Genomic DNA, 17,874 nt, shown 5'->3' with positions numbered 1-17,874 from the left:
TGCCTTGTCATTTTGTTCATACTGACATTTTGCTTGTCCCAGAGGATTGAGCTCTTCATTTTTTGCTTTCTTGTTTGATAAATTGGACGTGTGCATAAGCTCAGAAGGTTGTCTTTGTGGGTAAGGTTTAAGTGTACAGTAGGAGATGCTTGGCAGTAATTCACTGACAGCCTATTTGAAATTAAGAGATAAAAAGGTTCTTTTCTAGGTGTGGTGGCTCTCGCCTATAATCCCAGCACTTTGGGAGGCTGAGGTGGGAGGATCACTTGAGACCAGGAGTTCACAACCAGCCTTGCCAACATGGTGAAACCCCATCTCTACTAAAAATACAAAAAATTAGCTGGGTATGATGACTCACGCCTATGGTGCCAGCTCCTCCAGAGGCTGAGGTGGGAGAATTGCTTGAGCCCTGGAGGTGGAGGTTGCAGTGAACCAAGATGGCACCACTGCACTCTAGCCTGGGCAACAGAGCAAGACTCTGTCTCCAAAAGAAGTGAGGAGTTCTTGATTTGCTTGTCTTGATGGCAAAACAAGCATGAAAAAGAGGAAAGGGCTGGGAGACTAGGAGCAATTAAGTTGGCACGCAAGGGGACTGGACTAGAAATTGAGTGAGATTAACTCTTTAAAAGGTTACGGATTAGTGGAAGACTCTGAGAGTGATTGGGTGAGATGAAATAATGGGTGCAGTGCTGCATTCTTTGTTGATTAAACACCCAGCATTTGTATCTCACCTCCACCAGTTTTGCCATATTTTTTGCTGTACTATGTTTTATTGTATTAAATATGTAAAAATTGATTTTTAAACATAAATAAGACATTTCACAAGAGTAGTTGCCATAAATAATAGATAACTAATAAACAATTAAAAACAAGCTGGTATTATTAATTCTAGCTGATACTTAATACTCAGTATTTAGTAGTTAATACTAGGCTGATCTTCGTTAAAAACAATGAAGACGCATTTTACTATCTTTGTGTGTCCCATACCATCATGTTGCAGACTTCAAATATACACAATAAAATCTGTTTTAAAAAATATATACCCAATTTGAATGGAAAAATAAAATCTACAGTGCATTAAACAAATAATGACGAGAATAGCCCTGTCAGACTTAATAGCTTGCAAGCAGAGACCTTCCCCTCGGCACAAAAGGAGAGTTGAAAAGGACATGAGCTCTTCCCTGAGCCAGGTGTTTGACCTGCTTGGGCCCTCATTGTCATCTGTTAAGTGGGCTGTGGATAGTGATGAGGGGGTTATTGTGAGGATGGGGGTTATTGTGAGAATGGGCAGGAGCTGGGAAGGGTCTGACCAAGGGCAGGTGCCTCCTGCTACCAGGCATGTAGTCCTTGTTACCCTTATCCAGACTGTCATTTAGTGCCATACATGAAATTACTTCCCAGACTACCAGTGGCACCCGCTGTACCCTGGCAAGACATGTTAGAAAAATCGAGGAGTACAAGGCTGGCAAAGACAAACCTGGCTGTTTTCATCTCCTTTATTGGCATTTTTCCTCAGCTGGGGTAGTCTTCTACTCCACATAAAGTCAGCAGAGGGGAAGAACAGTTGCTCGAATGCCTAAGATCTTGCTGTGCACTGCCTGACACGCATTAGTGCTATGCTTTGTGGAGCCCGTTTACGTTTGGTAGAAATGGCACCATCTAGTACTTAAAAAGGATCATCACCACAATAACTGTTTGGGCTGGTGGAGAGAGGTGTGCTAAGGGAGTGGACAGCCTAGGGTTGGTGCGGCAGCCCTGGGCTCTCTTGCCTCTGCTAGGTGGGTGGTGGTGATGTCACTCGTTCGTGAGGTCTAACAGGTTAAATGAGTTAATGGGTATGACTGGCTCATAGAGCATTCAGAAATATTGTTATTGAGGGTGGTGCTTGTTGTTTTATGCTCCACCTATGAGTGCCTGAGTAGAAAATAATCTTTTGTAACGCTTTCTTTTGAAGTGATTAAGACTTACAGAAGTTGCAGAAATAATACAGAGGATTCCCGTGTCTCCGATAATTCTTTTTTTACCTTTTTTTTTTTTTTTTTTTTTGAGACGGAGTCTCACTCTGTCACCGGGGCTGGAGTGCAGTGGCCGGATCTCAGCTCACTGCAAGCTCCGCCTCCCGGGTTCACGCCATTCTCCTGCCTCAGCCTCCCGAGTAGCTGGGACTACAGGCGCCCGCCACCTCGCCCGGCTAGTTTTTTGTATTTTTTAGTAGAGACGGGGTTTCACCGTGTTAGCCAGGATGGTCTCGATCTCCTGACCTTGTGATCCGCCCGTCTCGGCCTCCCAAAGTGCTGGGATTACAGGCTTGAGCCACCGCGCCCGGCCTTTACCTTGTTTTAATACCTAAATAATGTGATAATTCCTTCATGTGTGTGTGTTTTTTTTTTTCATTTTAGTGTTTTCTTCACTCAGATGGTGAAGAATGGGAGAGATAGAAGGAACATACAGAGTCCTGCAGACTGCAGGGACACGCTTGGGTGCCCAGACCCCTGTGGGAGTTAGCACCCTTGAGCCTGGGCAGACTCTGTTGCCCAGAATGCAAGAGAAGCACCTGCACCTCACAGTAAAGCTGCTGGACAACACCGTGGAAATATTTGACATTGAGGTAAGAAGCATGATTTTTGGAGGCATATTTCGTTATATCTTCTAACGGTCAAATTATATACCAAGTTCCATTTCGCTGGTTAGACTTTGCATATTAAGTTGACCAAAAGTGACTTTGGTAACACATGAGAAAATCCTTAGAAACGGTAAATCTGAATTTCTCCTTTTATTTGGAAAGTGGATTGTCGTATCTTTTGTTTAAAATTGTAGTATAGTTTGGTCTTTCTACTCTTCTTTCGTGAGAGGCTGGCTAAGAGATTGCTGGAAGGTGCAGACTGGAGCCAGATGGTACACCCAGACCTTCCCAGCTTAGCCACCTGGTCTCAGCGAGGCCCGGGCCACCTGGATGAGGGGATGCCACTTAGCCTCCATGTGTGTCAGCTTCCTATTCTGAAACATGGGGACAATTATAATCCCTGTTTCCCAGAGCTGCTGGTGTGAGGATTGAGCAGACACCACACACAGAGCCTGTCACGCAGGAAGTGTTGTATGGTGTTAACATATAACTTATTTTTCTAAGTCAATGATAATACAGTTTTTATTTTGAAAATTCCCTTATAGAAGATTGCACTGGTAATATTAGCAAGAACAATTAAATATACTAAGAATATATGCATATATCAATATTTAAGTAACACTATTTTTTAGGTCCATGTGATGTATTAGAAAACTTTTTTTGTTTTTCTACATGTTATTAGCATGAAAGTTGTTTTTATTTACTCTATTCATTTTTTACTTTTTTTTTCTTTTTTTGAGAAAGGGTCTTTTTCTGTCACCCAGGCTGGAATGCAGTGGCGCGATCATGGCTCACTGCAGCCTGGACCTCCTGGGCTCAAGCGATCCGCCCTCCTCAACCCCTGGAGTAGCTGGGATTACAAGCATGCACCACCACGCCTGTCTAATTTTTGTATTTTTAGTAGAAACAGGGTTTGCCATGTTGCCCAGGCTGGCCTCAATCTCCTGGGCTCAAGAGATCCTCCCGCTTCAGCCTCCCAAGTGCTAGGATTATAGGTGTAAGCCACCGTGCCCAGCCAAAAGTTCTTTTTAAAATTATTTATTTTCATATGTAATACACAAATGCATTCTCTTTTTTTCTAATTTTTTCTGGCTTTCAAGTAACAGCTTTAGAAGCTTTTCTTGCTCTTCATGGCACAAAACTAAGGACAAGAGAATGAATTTAAACTCTAGCAGGAGGTTTATTTACACTTGGGAATTTCTTTTGAGGAGTCAAGATGCTACACAGAAAGCAAAACTATTATTGAGCTGTGGACCTTATTGCAGAATGCATTGCATGGGTTGGGAAGGAGGGAAGAGGGAACACAGAGGAGGGGTGCTTGGTGGGTGGGGCAGTGACGCTCTGAGCAAGGTGGTCTCTGGCCTTCAGTGTTATTTGAAGGCAAGTATGGAGGGTGTGAGAACTCAGGGGACCTGGATACTTTTCTGAAGCTCTTATCTGAGGAGGAAGTAAAAGATAATTTCATCAGGGCCATGGTAACTGAAACCGGTAGGACCTGTCTGTCCAACTTCCCACGTCACTTCTGGTGCAGGGAAGGAGGTTTGAAGCTGCGCAACCTTTGAACCCTGAAGAGTAGCAGTCGGCTGCGCTTTCACTAGCTCTTGGATGACTTTCCTATAGGAAATAGGTTAAAGTCTGGAAACTTAATTGAGCTCCCAAATCTTTTTCAATCAAGTGTTTGGAGGAATTTCCACTATGTAGCCATCCTCCAGTAAACACGTTTACCGTAGTCTAGGCTTATAACAGGTGCAAAATTTAAGAGAAAAAAAAGTAAAAGAAAAATAATTGTACTAATAGGTTTACTTTTAGAGTGTCTCTTTTTTTTTCTTTTTTTTTTTTTTTTTTTTTTTTTGTTTTGCCTACTGGACTTTATCAACTAAAACTAGGACCCAGAAGAAAAAAGCACACATTTGTTGTTGAGCTGTAAATAAGATGTAAATTCTTCTCTGAGAAGTTCACTTTTACTGAGTATGAGTCATTTTATACCTAAGGAAATCAGAGATGCCATTTTGTGAAAGTTTTGCAATATTTAGAGCTTGTCAGTTTTAATAAATTGAGATTATTGTTTCAGTTAAATATAACTGTCATATTTGGTATTTGATATATCTGGCAGAGTTACTAGAAATTAAAGAACTTTTATTTGAAGAAAAAGAAAATGGTCTTGCATATTCTGAATATCCTGTGTTAGATGGGGTACTTTTTTTTTTTGTTAAGAGACAGGATCTTGCTATGTTCCCCAGGCCAGCCTCTAACTCTTACACTCAAGTGATCCTCCTGCCTCAGCCTCCCAAGTAGCTAGGACTACAGATGTGAGCCACTGTGCCAGCTTGGGGTATTTTTTACATTGTGTTGCCTGCTGATACACACCTTTAGGGAGAGCTAAAATTCAATATATTATAAGTTGGTTGTATTCTGCTTCCAAGTACCCTGTCCTCCACAGCTGCATCAGTTAGCTTTGTTAAGTAACAAACCATCCCAAACGTGGAGCTTAAATCACAGGTCTATGTGTTAGTTTGGAGGCTCTAGTAGGCTGACTCAGAGGGTTGGGCAGTCTGGGATTGCCTTACCCACACATTTGGCACCCTGGTTGGAACCTCACATGCAGAATCTCATTCTCCCTCCAGCCCACTTGGCCTCATTTTTGTGGTCACAGAAATGTTCTCAGTCCAGAAGTGGGCACTGCAGTGTCCCTGGGCTCTTGGCTTGGAATTTGTCCATTGTCACTTCCGCCACGTTTTATTAATCAAAGCAGGCTACCAGGCTTGCTCTGATTCGAGGGGTGGAGAAGTAGAGGCACCTTGGTGGGAGAGCAGCCAGGAATCGGTGAGCATTTTTTGTAATCCACCCTGACAAGTATTGCCAGTATACCAGGATACAGCCTCTGGAAGTGCAATTGTCTGTGCCACTCTAAGGTTTGGTGTCAATGGGCTGGTAAGTGGGGCCTGCCCTGAGTGGGCAGAGTCCCCTCCTGGGGAAGTCCCCCCTGCGTAGCCCCACAGAGGCAGGCTTGTCCCACCCCCTCTTCCTTGTTGTTTTTGGATCAAGGCTGGTTGTCTGACCCAAGCTCACCATCACTGTCTTGCTGTCATTTGTTCACTTGTCTCATTCGTATTCTGTCTCTCTGCCTCTTGCCTTTACATTGGAACCAAGAGACATACTGTGGTCAGGTGGTTTTTGCTGTTGGACCTGTAGGCTGAGGCAGACACTTGGCTACCAGGTGTCGGGTGCACTAAGCAGTGAGACCCCTGGCTGGGCAGGTCTGTCTTGGTGAAGACACCACATCCTGGTGCCTGCTTGCTGTCTCCCTGCTCCTGAAATGCACATTCTGGGAAGGAAAGGCTGTGTTATATCTACTTCTGCTCCTCTGGTGTTTGGAACAGGGCCTTGCTGAGTAAACGTGTTAAATGAATGAAATCACAAGTTAGATTTGGTTAACAGACTTTAAGAATGTTTTGAATTTTTCCCTCTGTTGCAGTGTTTTCTAACCTCAGGGATTCAATTTTGTTTTGTTTTGGGGTTTTCTGGCCGTATGCACCTATCTTGCTTGTCTGTTTACTGCATTATCTTTTCACTTAAGTCTTAAGCAGCGGTGTTCTTCCAGGGAGATGTGCTGATGCTAAACTTGAAAGGCGCGAGCTGCTTCTGTGTTCACATGACCAGAAAACACTGGCATCGTGTGGTGCTGTGCAGATTCCCCAAGTTGATGCTGGAAGTTAACATTTCAGGAACCTTTTTAACACAGGGGAAGTTCTGACATTTCGTTGTTTTTAAAATGTTTATTTTTTGCTTTGGTGAAAATACAGACCAACTTGGCCTGAAGACCTCAGTGCCCATGGCTGGCTGTCCATGTATAATCTGTGGTGAGTGGTTTTATGTATGTCTGCAACAAATAAGCCCTGGCTGTCTTCCTTATGTTTTCTTCAGAAAGTTGAGCTCTGTAAGTCTCGAGTTCTGTTTATATCTCCCATCTCCCAGAGTGTACAAATGAAAATTTGTTTTCTATCAAGGCAGACTGCCACAAGAATGACAAATGATTCTAGAGCAAAAACTGCTGACAGAGAAGCTAGTGGAGGTGATTGAGCACAGGGTTGTATTTTGTTCCTGTTCTTTCCTTCTAGATCTAGAAATGCATGCGTGTTTATTCTTGCAGCACTTTCCCCTAGATCTAGAAACACATGCTTGTTTTTTCTTGCAGCTCGTTCTTTCTAGATCTGGAAATACATGCATATTTATTCTCGCAATGCTTTCTCTCTACATCTAGAAATGCATGCTTGTTTATTGTTGCCACCGATAAGTCAAGATGGTTTGAAGCTAGAAGCTGTTCAGTATGTAATAGTGTTGGTGGATAAAATGGAGCTGAAATGTTTTAACAGCTTTATAGAGATGTAATTCACATACCATACAATTTACCCATTTAAAGTATAAAATTCATTGGTATTTAATATTCATAGAAATGTACAACTATCACCACAGTCAATTTTAGACCATTTTAATCACCCCACATCTTTTGCCTGTCACCCCCTCAACCTCCATCTCCCTTCCCCTCAGCTCTGGGCAAACAGTAACCTACTTTCTATCCCTATCGATTTCCTTGTTCTGGACATTTCATATGAATAGGATCATATACTATGTAGTCTTGTATGACTGGCTTTTTTCACTTAGTATATGTTTTGAAGGTTCATCCATGTTGTAACATGTAGCAGTACTTCATTCTTTTTCACGGCTGAATAATATTTCATTGTATGGACAGACCACATTTTATCTGTTCCTCAGTTGATGGGCATTTGGATTGTTTCCATCTTTTGGCTGTTATGAATAATTCTGCTGTAAACATTCATGTACAAGTTTTTGTGTGGATGTATTTTTTCATTTTTGAGAGGATACAGTTGTCTCGGTGTCTTAGCGGGAGTGGGTGGGTCTAGGACCCTTGAGGATACCAATATCCATAGATGTTCAAATTCCTTATTAAAAAGTGGTATCGTGTTTGCATGTACACAGCTTCTGGTGTACTTTACTTTATTTAATTAATTAATTTATTTATTTTGAGACGGAGTCTTACTCTGTCACCCAGCTGGAGTGCAATGGCGTGATCTCAGCTGACTGCAACCTCTGCCTCCTGGGTTCAAGTGATTCTCCTGCCTCAGCCTCCCAAGTAGCTGGGATTACAGGTGCCCGCCACTACACCCAGCTAATTTTTTGTATTTTTAGTAGAGACAGGGTTTCACCACGTTGGCCAGGCTGGTCTCGAACTCCTGACCTCAGGTGATCCACCCACCTTAGCCTCCCATAGTGCTGGGATTACAGGCGTGAGCCACTGCCTCCGGCCATCTGGTGTACTTTAACTCATTTCTAAGTTACTTATAATACCTCATACAATGGAAACACTATGTGAATACTTGTTATACTGTATTGACTTTTTTTTTCTATTATCTCTCGTTGTACTATTACTTTTTATCATTTTGGTCGCGTTGTTTTTAGCAGTTTTGATCATCAGTTGGTTAATCAAACCTGTGGATGCCAAACCTGTGGATGCAGAGGACTGACAGAGTACCTAGAAGTAGAATTGCTGGGTCACGTGAGAACTCTAGGTCTAATCATTAGAGGAACTGCGAGACTGTTTTCCAAAGTAGCTGTGCCATTTTACATTCCTGCCAGCAATGTTATGTGTTCCAGTTTCTCCACATATTTGCCAACACTTAACTATTTTCTGACTTTTTTATTCTAGCCATCCTAGTAGGTGTATAGTAGTATCTCATTGTGGTTTGAGATGATATTTTTATTTTTATTTTTGAAGCAGAATTTCACTCTGTCACTCAGGCTGGAGTGCAGTGGTGTGATTTCAGCCCACTGCAACCTCTGCCTCTGGCTCAAGTGATTCTCCTGCCTCAGCCTCCTGAGTAGTTGGGATTACAGGTGCCCACCACCATGCCCGGCTAATTTTTTTTCGTATTTTTAGTAGAGACGGAGTTTCATCATGTTGGCCAGGCTGGTTTTGAACTCTTGACCTTAAGTGATCCACCCCACTCGGCCTCCCAAAATGCTGGGATTACAGGTGTGAGCTGCTGCGCCCGGCTTATCTTTTTTTTTTTTGAGACAGGGTCTCGCTCTGTCACCCAGACTGGCGTGCAGTGGCATAGTCAAAACTCACTGCAGCCTCGACCTCGTCACGCTCAGGTGATCCTCCTGCCTCAGCCTCCCGATTAGCTGGGACTACAGGTGTGCACTACCATGCGGGCTAATTTGTTAAATTTTTGTAGAGATGGGGTCTCCCCACATTGCCCAGGTTGTCTCAAACTCTCGGTCTCTAGCAGTCCTCCTGCCTCAGCCTCCCAAAGTGCTGGGATTATAGGTGTGAGCTACCACACCTAGCCAGAAGCCAACTTGTAAACTGATTTTTGATCAAGAGAGAAATCTGTATGATGTATTTAGGGCGGAGGCCTATTTGTGGATATTGACTTCAATTATGTTTTCTTTTAAGCACTTTTGACATTTATTAATGGGATATTTAGCTAATCAAAGGTCAGTGACTAGTTTTTTTATCTAGTAAAGTCTTGATTTGCTTTTATGATTAAACAAATTCTGTGATTTTGAACATAGAAACCTGGCCTTAGCTCTAAAGAGTCTTGTTTTTGAGTCATAAATTGTTTTAAAACCATCTGAAAATTGTATGTCAGCTTGCCTTGTCTTGTGTGCTAAGTCATAGGGTAGAAATACTTTCAGCTTCAGACCACACCAGGTGTGAAAAGTGTCTAACTCCATTGCTGGATGCAGTGGAAGGAGAGTTGAGGTGCATAATTGAGACCCCATTCTAGAAAGTCTTCCCAGGCTCTTTAGAGGGTAAGATGTCTAGAACAATTATACTTTCATTAATTCATAATTAACTCTCAGGTTTAGGAGTTAATGCGCTTTAAAGGTTTTTCTATTATCTGAAAGTTAGTATTATGGAGAAGAGATATGTAATGATTAAAAGAACAGCCTGGGATACAGTTTAAGGGCATGAGGCCTCGCTCCGGCGACAAATGTCCTTTGCCTTTGCTGACAAGTGGGGATTGCGTCTAATGAGCACGAGGGTTTTATTTATTATTGTTCATCTACTTTCTCATGTTCCCCTTTTCTTTAACATACAGTTTTTAGGATGGAGTTTCTTTTTCTTTTCTTCTTTAGAATTGCAGAGGCTTTAGGTTAAATATGTGACAAGTAGGAAGACAAATTCTCAGTCACGAAGTTCCATGCTAGAAGATTTTAACTTGCTATTCCAGTAAAAACTTAATGTTTTCGTTCTGGCAGGAAGAAATAGTCAAAATTCCAGAAAGTATTGTAGCCAGATGTTTGTCATTGCTCCCACACGAACATCCTAAATATGGCAAATAAACTGCCTTAGAACTTATTTTGGTCTGACCTCAGAAGAAAAAGTAACTCAGCTTCTGAAATTTGGGGATAATAGAGGTTTTATACAAAAGCTCTTATGTGTTTCTGGGATACCAAGCTATTATGTGACTCTACCCTAGCTTTTAAAACCTGTTATTTTGTCTTGGAAAGTTGATCTATTCCTTTGACCCTGATGCTCAAGAATGTGGTAGGGTGGTGCACGGCAGAGACGTGGACATTTTTATTCTTACTTACCCAGTGGTGATGTTGGCACTCCCAGAGCCAGCTCCCCCACCAAGCCCTAACACACATACACAAGCAAGGTTGATAAGTCACAGTATGTGTTAGAATACACAGCAAGGGCGACTGATGAAGAAGTTAGGCCAGCAAATGGAAAAGAATAGGGAAATGTCATCCTGTTGATCCCTGTACCAGTGAAGACGCCATGACAGTGGTTGTATAGCAGAGAATAACCAAGTTACTTCAGGATCTCAGCAGAGGCTTGTGGGAGTGAAGCTTGCTGACTGGTCACTGGACTTGCACACCATTTCTTGAGCACCTGAGAGTTCTAGCACCTGATGTGGTTGATCGCATATCAGGCGACACAGGCAGTGGCTGACCCATGTGAGCCGCGAGCCCCAACTCTGAAGCCCTTCGTTTTACTCGCACCCGTGTAACTCCCCCATTTTTGATCAGGAAAGAATTTGGTTCTGTTGTTATTTGATTTGTGGGAGGCTGGAAAAACTGAGTTTGTACAGGTTGAGTATCCCTTATCTAACATGCTTAGGACCAGAAGAGTTTTGAATTTTTTTCAGATTTTGGAATATTTTCATTATGCTTATTAGTCAAGCATCCGGAATCTGAAAATCCAAAACCTGAATTGTTCCATGAGCATTTCCTTTGAACATCATGTTGGCACTAAAATTTTTTAAATTTTGAAGCATTTCAGATTTCAGCTTATTATATTAGGGATGCTCAAGCCATACTATATTTTACTTGACTGCCCCTGAATTGCCACTACCCTTTAGTTCTTCGCATCCTCCCCTGAAACTTCAAATGCCTGCATTCTTAGCCCAACTCCCTGCAAAGAGGTCAGAACCAGGAGGAGGAGAGGGTGGAGAGGGTGGGTAGTGTGTGTTGAACATGCCCTGCCTCCACTGAGCAGGCTCTTCTGGGCCTTCATGACCAGTGTGCCTATCCTCACTCTGTAGCTGGCTTCCACCTGGGGCAGGTTAGGACCAGGTTTTAAATCTCAACCCTTAACCCCCTGATGGAGTGGGGACCTGAGCCTCTTCCAGGGCTGGAGATTAGGAGAAGGGATTCTTTGAAGCAGTTTGGTCAGGTGCTCTACCTGGACCTGTGGCCAGAGGATGGGATGCCATGGGTGTCCATCTGCTCCTGCTGAGGCTGTGTAGATTGCAGGTCAGGGCAGTCCCCAGAGGACAGAAGGGCCCACAGTTCTCCTCTAGACCTTCCCTCAGCTGCCCGGCACACACCCTCTGGTCACGTCGTACTTTCAGAAATCCCTGACATTGTTGGCCTGTTCTGCTTGGTCACACTGAAATGGCTAGCTCTGGGTCGTTCTGCTGCTTCCCACATATCCTAGAATTGACTCTTGTTCCTGTTGGTGAGCATTGTGTTTGTTCCCAGTGTTTGGATGTGACCAGCTGTGTAGCTGTGTGCATTCTCATGGGTGTCAGCACATGCATGTGTGTGAATCACCCCTCACTAGATGCTGTGAGATTGCTCTGGAAAGTGGTCATGCCATCTTACATTCCCTTCCCCAACACGGGCCCATCCTAGGGGATTGCCTCGTGCCCCTGGTGTTCTGCCAGTCCCTTTGTTCTCTGTGTCCCTTTCCCTATTCTGGAAACCCCACTCTGCGGTGGGCGCTGTACCTGGCCTGTTGTGGGCTGTAAGTAGCGGTGCTCCTGGCCTCTTCCGATTGCCACCACCAGCCACTTTGTCCTGGGGTGCCACTCCCCTCTGGTGCCTAAAACCTTTCAAACTCAGCTATACCCCGGCCTGCTGCTGGTTGTTGTGTTGTTGAGAAATTCCTCAAGGTGCTCTAGGCAGGATTGAGGACCACTGACTTTGAGAAGAGTTCGCAGGCTCTGAGGTGTGGACTTCCCGCCTGAGCTCCCATCAGCCTGCCCCATCCGTCAGGCACCTTTTGCTGATGCCATTTGTTTCTCACCCTCATTTCTTCCCCTGTTCGTCCTTGAACAAAACAGACCTCGGAGCCCTCTCTTCCACAGCTAGAAGGTAGAGTGCTTCTCAAGGTTCTGTTGGCGCTTCACTTCTAGGGAGCATTTTTCGGTCATATCAGCCTCATGTAAAGAAGCTAATTCTACATTATCGTTCATTTTTAGGTATAGAAAGTAATCATGAATCTCCAGAGAGCTGATGATAGAATTCTAGTGATCTCTGTTCTTTCAACGAGTGCATTCTGCTTTTTTACCTTACAGAGTGTTACATGTATATTTTTCAAGTTATATGATTATTTCACAAATTATGTGTTCACAGTGGTTTAACACTTGCACCGCAGCACCTCAGCTTTCCGGGGATGAAGCTGTCCCTGGTGAGGCCCCCCAAGTCCTTTCCTGCATGTTGAGCAAAAAGGCCCATTGGGTTACATGCTGCAGCTGGAAGACCAATCGACGCATCTCTCAGGATTCCTCTTGCTGCTTTTTTTAGAGGGAATTCATCCAAAATGTAATTCAGTTTTCATTGTACAGTTAATACTTGTTCGCTGCAGAAAAACAGAAACTCACAGTGGCCCACAGCCAAGGATAACTACCCAGAGAGAACAACCATTCACGTTTTTCTGAATACCCTTCTGGCCTTTTATATATTCACCTATATTAAACAAAACTGGGACTAAACTATATGCATTTTGTAGTCTTTTCAAAAAAATCTTTGTAGTCTTTTCAAAAAAAATTCAAAAACATTATGTTCTGAACTTTTTTTTATATGATATTTTTAAAAGTTTTTAATGGCTATATAGTTTTCTATTTTCAGTTTCTCTGTACAGAATCTTTTTTTTTTTTTTTTTTTTTTTTTTTTTTTTTTTTTTTGAGGCAGGGTTTCATTCTGTTGCCCAGGCTGGAGTGCAGTGGTGCAATTCAACCTCTGCCTCCTAGGCTCAAGGGATCCTCACACCTCAGCCTCCCAAGTAGCTGGGACTACAGATGTGTGCCACCACCATGCCCAGCTAATTTTGCATTTTTTGGAGAGATGGAGTTTCCCCACGTTGCTCGGACTGGTGTTGAACTCCTGGGCTCAAGCCATCTACCAGCCTCAGCCTCCCAAAGTGCTAGGATTACAGGTGTGAGCCACTGCACCCAGATTATACAAAATTTTTATATGCATTTTTGATTGTCTCCTTGGGGTAAACGTATAGACATGGAGGTTCTTCATCAAAGCGTATGTACAGTTTTGAGGTCTTTGATACGTATTGTGAAATTGTATTCCAGAAACAACAGAAGCACCTCGTGCCCCTACCAGTGGTATATGCAGGTGTTCATTTCTCTCACCTTTATGAACATTTCGTATTATAATTTTTAGTAACATCTCCTGTTTAATAGACAAAAATTAGGATTTTTAGACACATTTTCATCAAACTTGTCTGTTTTATTTTTTGTTTTGTGCAGTTTTTGGTGTTTTGGGTCTACATCATGTTTGAAGTTTAAAAATAACTTAAAAGTTGGGAAGATATTTAATACATTGTATCGGAAATAAAATAAAAGAAATAAGAATCAAGGAGTGCTGGAGACTTCACAGAAAGTGACTAATTATGGTGAAGGAAAGGATAGAAAAATTACGGAAAGCCACATAGACGGGATGTGGGTTTGGGCTGTGCTCACCCCAACAGCCTTAGGCCAGCACATGTTCAGCAGGTATTTGCTGAGCCTCGGTGTGCACCAGCCTCTGCTGTCGGAGCTGGGAGTGCCAAAGTGAATGTGGCGGACAGCTCTGCCTCCTTGCACTTCTTCGGCAGTGGGGAGCTCAACGGTAGACTAGGTACAGTGCGAAGTGCTTAGTGCCCGGGGGAGACATAAAGCACGGAGGGAGCAGGAGACATGGGGCTGTGCTCAGATGGGATCCGCATCCCACACTCCCACACCCCTGTTCCTGTGGTGGGAGGGGCCGGCATGGATCTCTGTTCTTGAGAACAGTGTTCAGGTGGATGGACTAGCACATGCAGGTGCCATTAGGTGACCCCCATCTGGCATGTTTGGGGATTAGCAAGAGAACGTGGTGGGAGTGGAGCAGATGGCATCCAGGAGGGCTTCTGCTCACATGGAGGGAAATGGAATTCCACCCAGGACGTGATGACTGGGTCCAGAACCAGGCCAGGCCAAGAGGGGAGCCTTTGGGTGACATTTGCAGTGACCCAGGACATGGCTTGGGTAGAGGGAGCAAGGGAGGTAGTGAGAACCAGTTGCATCCTGGAGAGATTTTGAAGGTGGAGCCTGCAGAATTTGCTGGTGCTGATGTGGAGAATCAGAAACCCAGGAGCCAACATGGTGCAGGGACTGGGCCTGAGCTCCCATGTTCTGCACTAGGGTGCCTGTCGGAAGAGCTGCTTTGGTTTGGGGCCATGTGGAGTTTAAGAGGCTCATTAGGCATCTGAGTAGAGGGTTCTCAGGCACTGGGCTTGGTGGGAAAAATTATTGTTGCTATGTCCTCAAGGAATGTGAGCTCTTTTCAGTGCACCGGGTGCAAGGGGGCCATTGCTGTGACCTTCCAGAAGGTGCTAACATTGCCCTTCTGTGAAGCCACCACTGTTACCGCACTAGGTCATGGTGAATGCCAAGTGTCAGAATATCTCTGACAAATACCCAAGTGTCAGAATATCTTTGACATGTGGCATTCACCATGACCTAGTGGAAGCCTTTGGGTGACATTGCAGTCACCCAAAGACAGCTTTTCTAAACCGTCATCAGTCTTCAACTTCTGGGCTTTTATTCTTAGAGAAATTTAGACTGGTCATTAAAGAGAAACATAAAAAGTATCTGTTTGCGCTTCCAAACTGTTGTTACTGGAGCGCTCTGAATGTTCTATGCACATGAGTGATGCTTTGCATGTACAGTTTTGCACTTTATATAGCAACTTCTTTTTGCCACAGTGGCAGAGGGGATCCCAGTCCTACTTAAGGCTTTTTCTGGTTTCTAGGAAAGTCAGAAAGATATTCTTTCCTCCTTGATCCACAATCTTAAACACTTGCCTGGAACTAATCAACTTCTCAAAAGCTAGTGGTGAGAATCATTTGGATCCTGGAGATGCAACTGATAAGTTCATGGATTAATCTAAAATATGTTTCTCTGAAATAAATCTAATATTCCTGATTATGAAAAATGCATTCCTTCTTAATCTTCTTTAGATATTCATGATGTTTTCTCATAATTACACTTTTTAGATTTGTTTGGTTCTTGCTAATATGCATCCTTATGCTTTTTGCATGTATTGATATTTGAAACTGGTAAAGTCAGATCTTTGTAGCAAAAGAAAAGCCTCTTTTTTATTAAAAGCAATTTTCAATTAAGACAACTCAAACATGGCTTAAAGGCTCTAGACATTACTATCCTAGGGAAAATGTTGGAACCTACATGCTAAAAATACACAGTGAGCTCTTTTAAAGTAAACATGTCAAATCAAGTTTATTCAGTCTTATATTGCTTGCTTTTGGCTTTAATTTACATCAATTTTAAATTTCTTAAAAACATATAAAGTAATAGAAACGTCCTAAATTTAATTATGAATATTAATTGTATTAAATGAAATTATAAATTATACATAAGTCCTAACATCATGTAAAATTGGACTTGTTAGTGTATCAACATAAACAAAAACAACCATCTTGCGAGTCTTTCATCAGCTCTTAGTAAAACACAGGGTTTCATAATGAATCTTCAAATTTTACTTATTTAGAGGAATCAAATTTGGAGAAAACTGAGAACACCAGAGGAGGGCAAACTTGTTTTGGAAATGGTTGCTATAAAGTAAGTTATAAAAACTAAAACTCTTATTGCTGTTAATTTTCCTCAGTTAAGAAATTGATGCTGCTTTTTAAATCATGCAAGTCAAGTAGTTTATAAAACAATAGTATTTTGTTGTATATTGTACATTTTCTACCTTAGAAAATTTTTTAATATATTTCTTAAATTATAAAATTTATACATCCAACAAAAAATTCAGTCTATATAAATGAATAGGATGGGTACAGTGGCTCACACCTATAATCCCAGCACTTTTGGAGGCCAAGGCAAGTGGATCATTTGAGCTCACGAGTTCGAGACAAGCCTGGGCAACAGAGCGAAACTGTCTCTATTGAAAATACAAAAATCAGCCAGGCGTGGTGGCTCACGCCTGTAGTCCCAGCTGCTCAGGAGGCTAAGGTGGGAAGATCACCTGAGCCCTGGAGGTGGAGGTTGCAGTGAGCCGTGATTGCACCACTGCACTCCAGCCTGGGTGACAGAGCCAGACCTTGTCTCAAAAAAAGAGGAAAAAAATTTAAATTACCTATTTGCCCACACCCAGAACTAACGTCTTCAACATTTACATCATATCATCCATTTAACTCTTCTAGACATTTTTGGCACTTGTTTATGCAGTTTTATATACACACACCCCATCTGTTTCACTACTTGTCCTTTTGATTACTTAAGTACTGAGAAGAATTAGCTTCCCATTGTGAATGTGCTTATATATATTTCTCTCTTTGCCTCCTGTAATTTTTATTTTATGAATGTCAACACTATGGTTATTTGTCCAAAGATATACATAACTGTTAGATCTTAATGGGCATAATGTTACTGAGCAAAGGGGCTGGCTGCCTGACACGCATATGGTACCATCTTGTTTTCATTTGTTTTTTTTAGAGATAGGGTCTTGCTCTGTCACCCAGGCTGGAGTGCAGTAGCATGATCATAGCTCACTGCATCCTTGAACTCCAAGACTCAAGTGATCCGCCCATTTCAGCCTTCCAAGTAGCTGGGACTACAAATGTGCCCCACCACACTCAGCCAATTAAAAAAAATTTTTTTTTTTAATTTTGGAGATGGGGTTCCGCTGTTGTTGCTCAGGCTGGCTTCAAACTCCTGGCCCCAAGTGACCCTCCGGCCTGATTCTCTTGATTAGCTGGGATTACAGGCGCGAGTCATTGCACCCCGCTCAGCACTGGGTTTTGAGAAAAGAAAAGCTTTATTGCCAGTCAACCAACAAGGAGACAGGAGGCCGGCTCAGATCTGTCTCCCCATTCTGTCCTTCAGACAGTATATTTAAGGGAGAGATTTTGGGGGAAGCATTTAAAGGTTGGTTAGTGATTGTCGAAGGGAAAGGGGAGGTTTGGAAAGTCCCCTGGGCATGTGCAGCTATCTCTTCATGCTTCTTCATGCGTTGCATGTACAAGTTCAGGGGGTAGTATGAAACGTGGTAGAAATTCCAGCTGTGATGTCAGCAAGCTCCTTCCGTGCAGGCGCCAGTTGGCCACCTTGGTTCCCACCAGTTTCAGCCGGGTTTGTTATCTTACAAGCAGAGGGAGTTTCAGCAAGTTGCTGGTTTTCTTATCTGCCATCCTGTAAGTTCAAGCATTTCTGTCAGTCACTGGTTTCTTTAACCATTTGGGACATGGTTTCAGTAACACTTTTTCCTCTAATAAGTGTTCTTTTATTGTCTCACTTGTGACTTTTTGACCTAAGTTCAACCTTGTATTCAACCATATAACCAAGGTCCCCTTGCTTTTTTGTTTGTTTGGAATATGCTTGGGATACCCATGTCATTCTTTTATTTTCAGCCTTTCTGAATCATTTGTTGTAAATGTGATTCTTATATACAACCTAATGTCTAATATTGAGTGTTCGCCACATTCTAGTTGCTCT

At 42.7% G+C, this 17,874-nt stretch overlaps 1 protein-coding gene across 5 annotated transcripts in view; it reads left to right on the top strand.

Annotated features, from left to right (window-relative positions):
- FARP2 (FERM, ARH/RhoGEF and pleckstrin domain protein 2) overlaps positions 1–17,874 on the top strand; it is a 145,224-nt gene that overhangs the window by 15,241 nt on the left and 112,109 nt on the right. For 4 of the 5 annotated variants that reach the window (XM_010376991.2, XM_030915992.1, XM_030915993.1 and 1 more), the window contains exon 2: positions 2,400–2,608. In XM_010376991.2, the coding sequence (XP_010375293.2) occupies positions 2,426–2,608 (183 nt within the window). In that variant the 5' untranslated portion in view covers positions 2,400–2,425. The remainder of the gene's footprint in view (positions 1–2,399; positions 2,609–17,874) is intronic. The other variant, XM_030915994.1, reaches the window with a different exon arrangement.

Source organism: Rhinopithecus roxellana, chromosome 14 (genome assembly GCF_007565055.1).
Source record: "Rhinopithecus roxellana isolate Shanxi Qingling chromosome 14, ASM756505v1, whole genome shotgun sequence".
In the NCBI taxonomy this organism is placed as follows: Eukaryota; Metazoa; Chordata; class Mammalia; order Primates; family Cercopithecidae; genus Rhinopithecus; species Rhinopithecus roxellana.
This window is presented reverse-complemented; position numbering and strand designations above follow the sequence as displayed.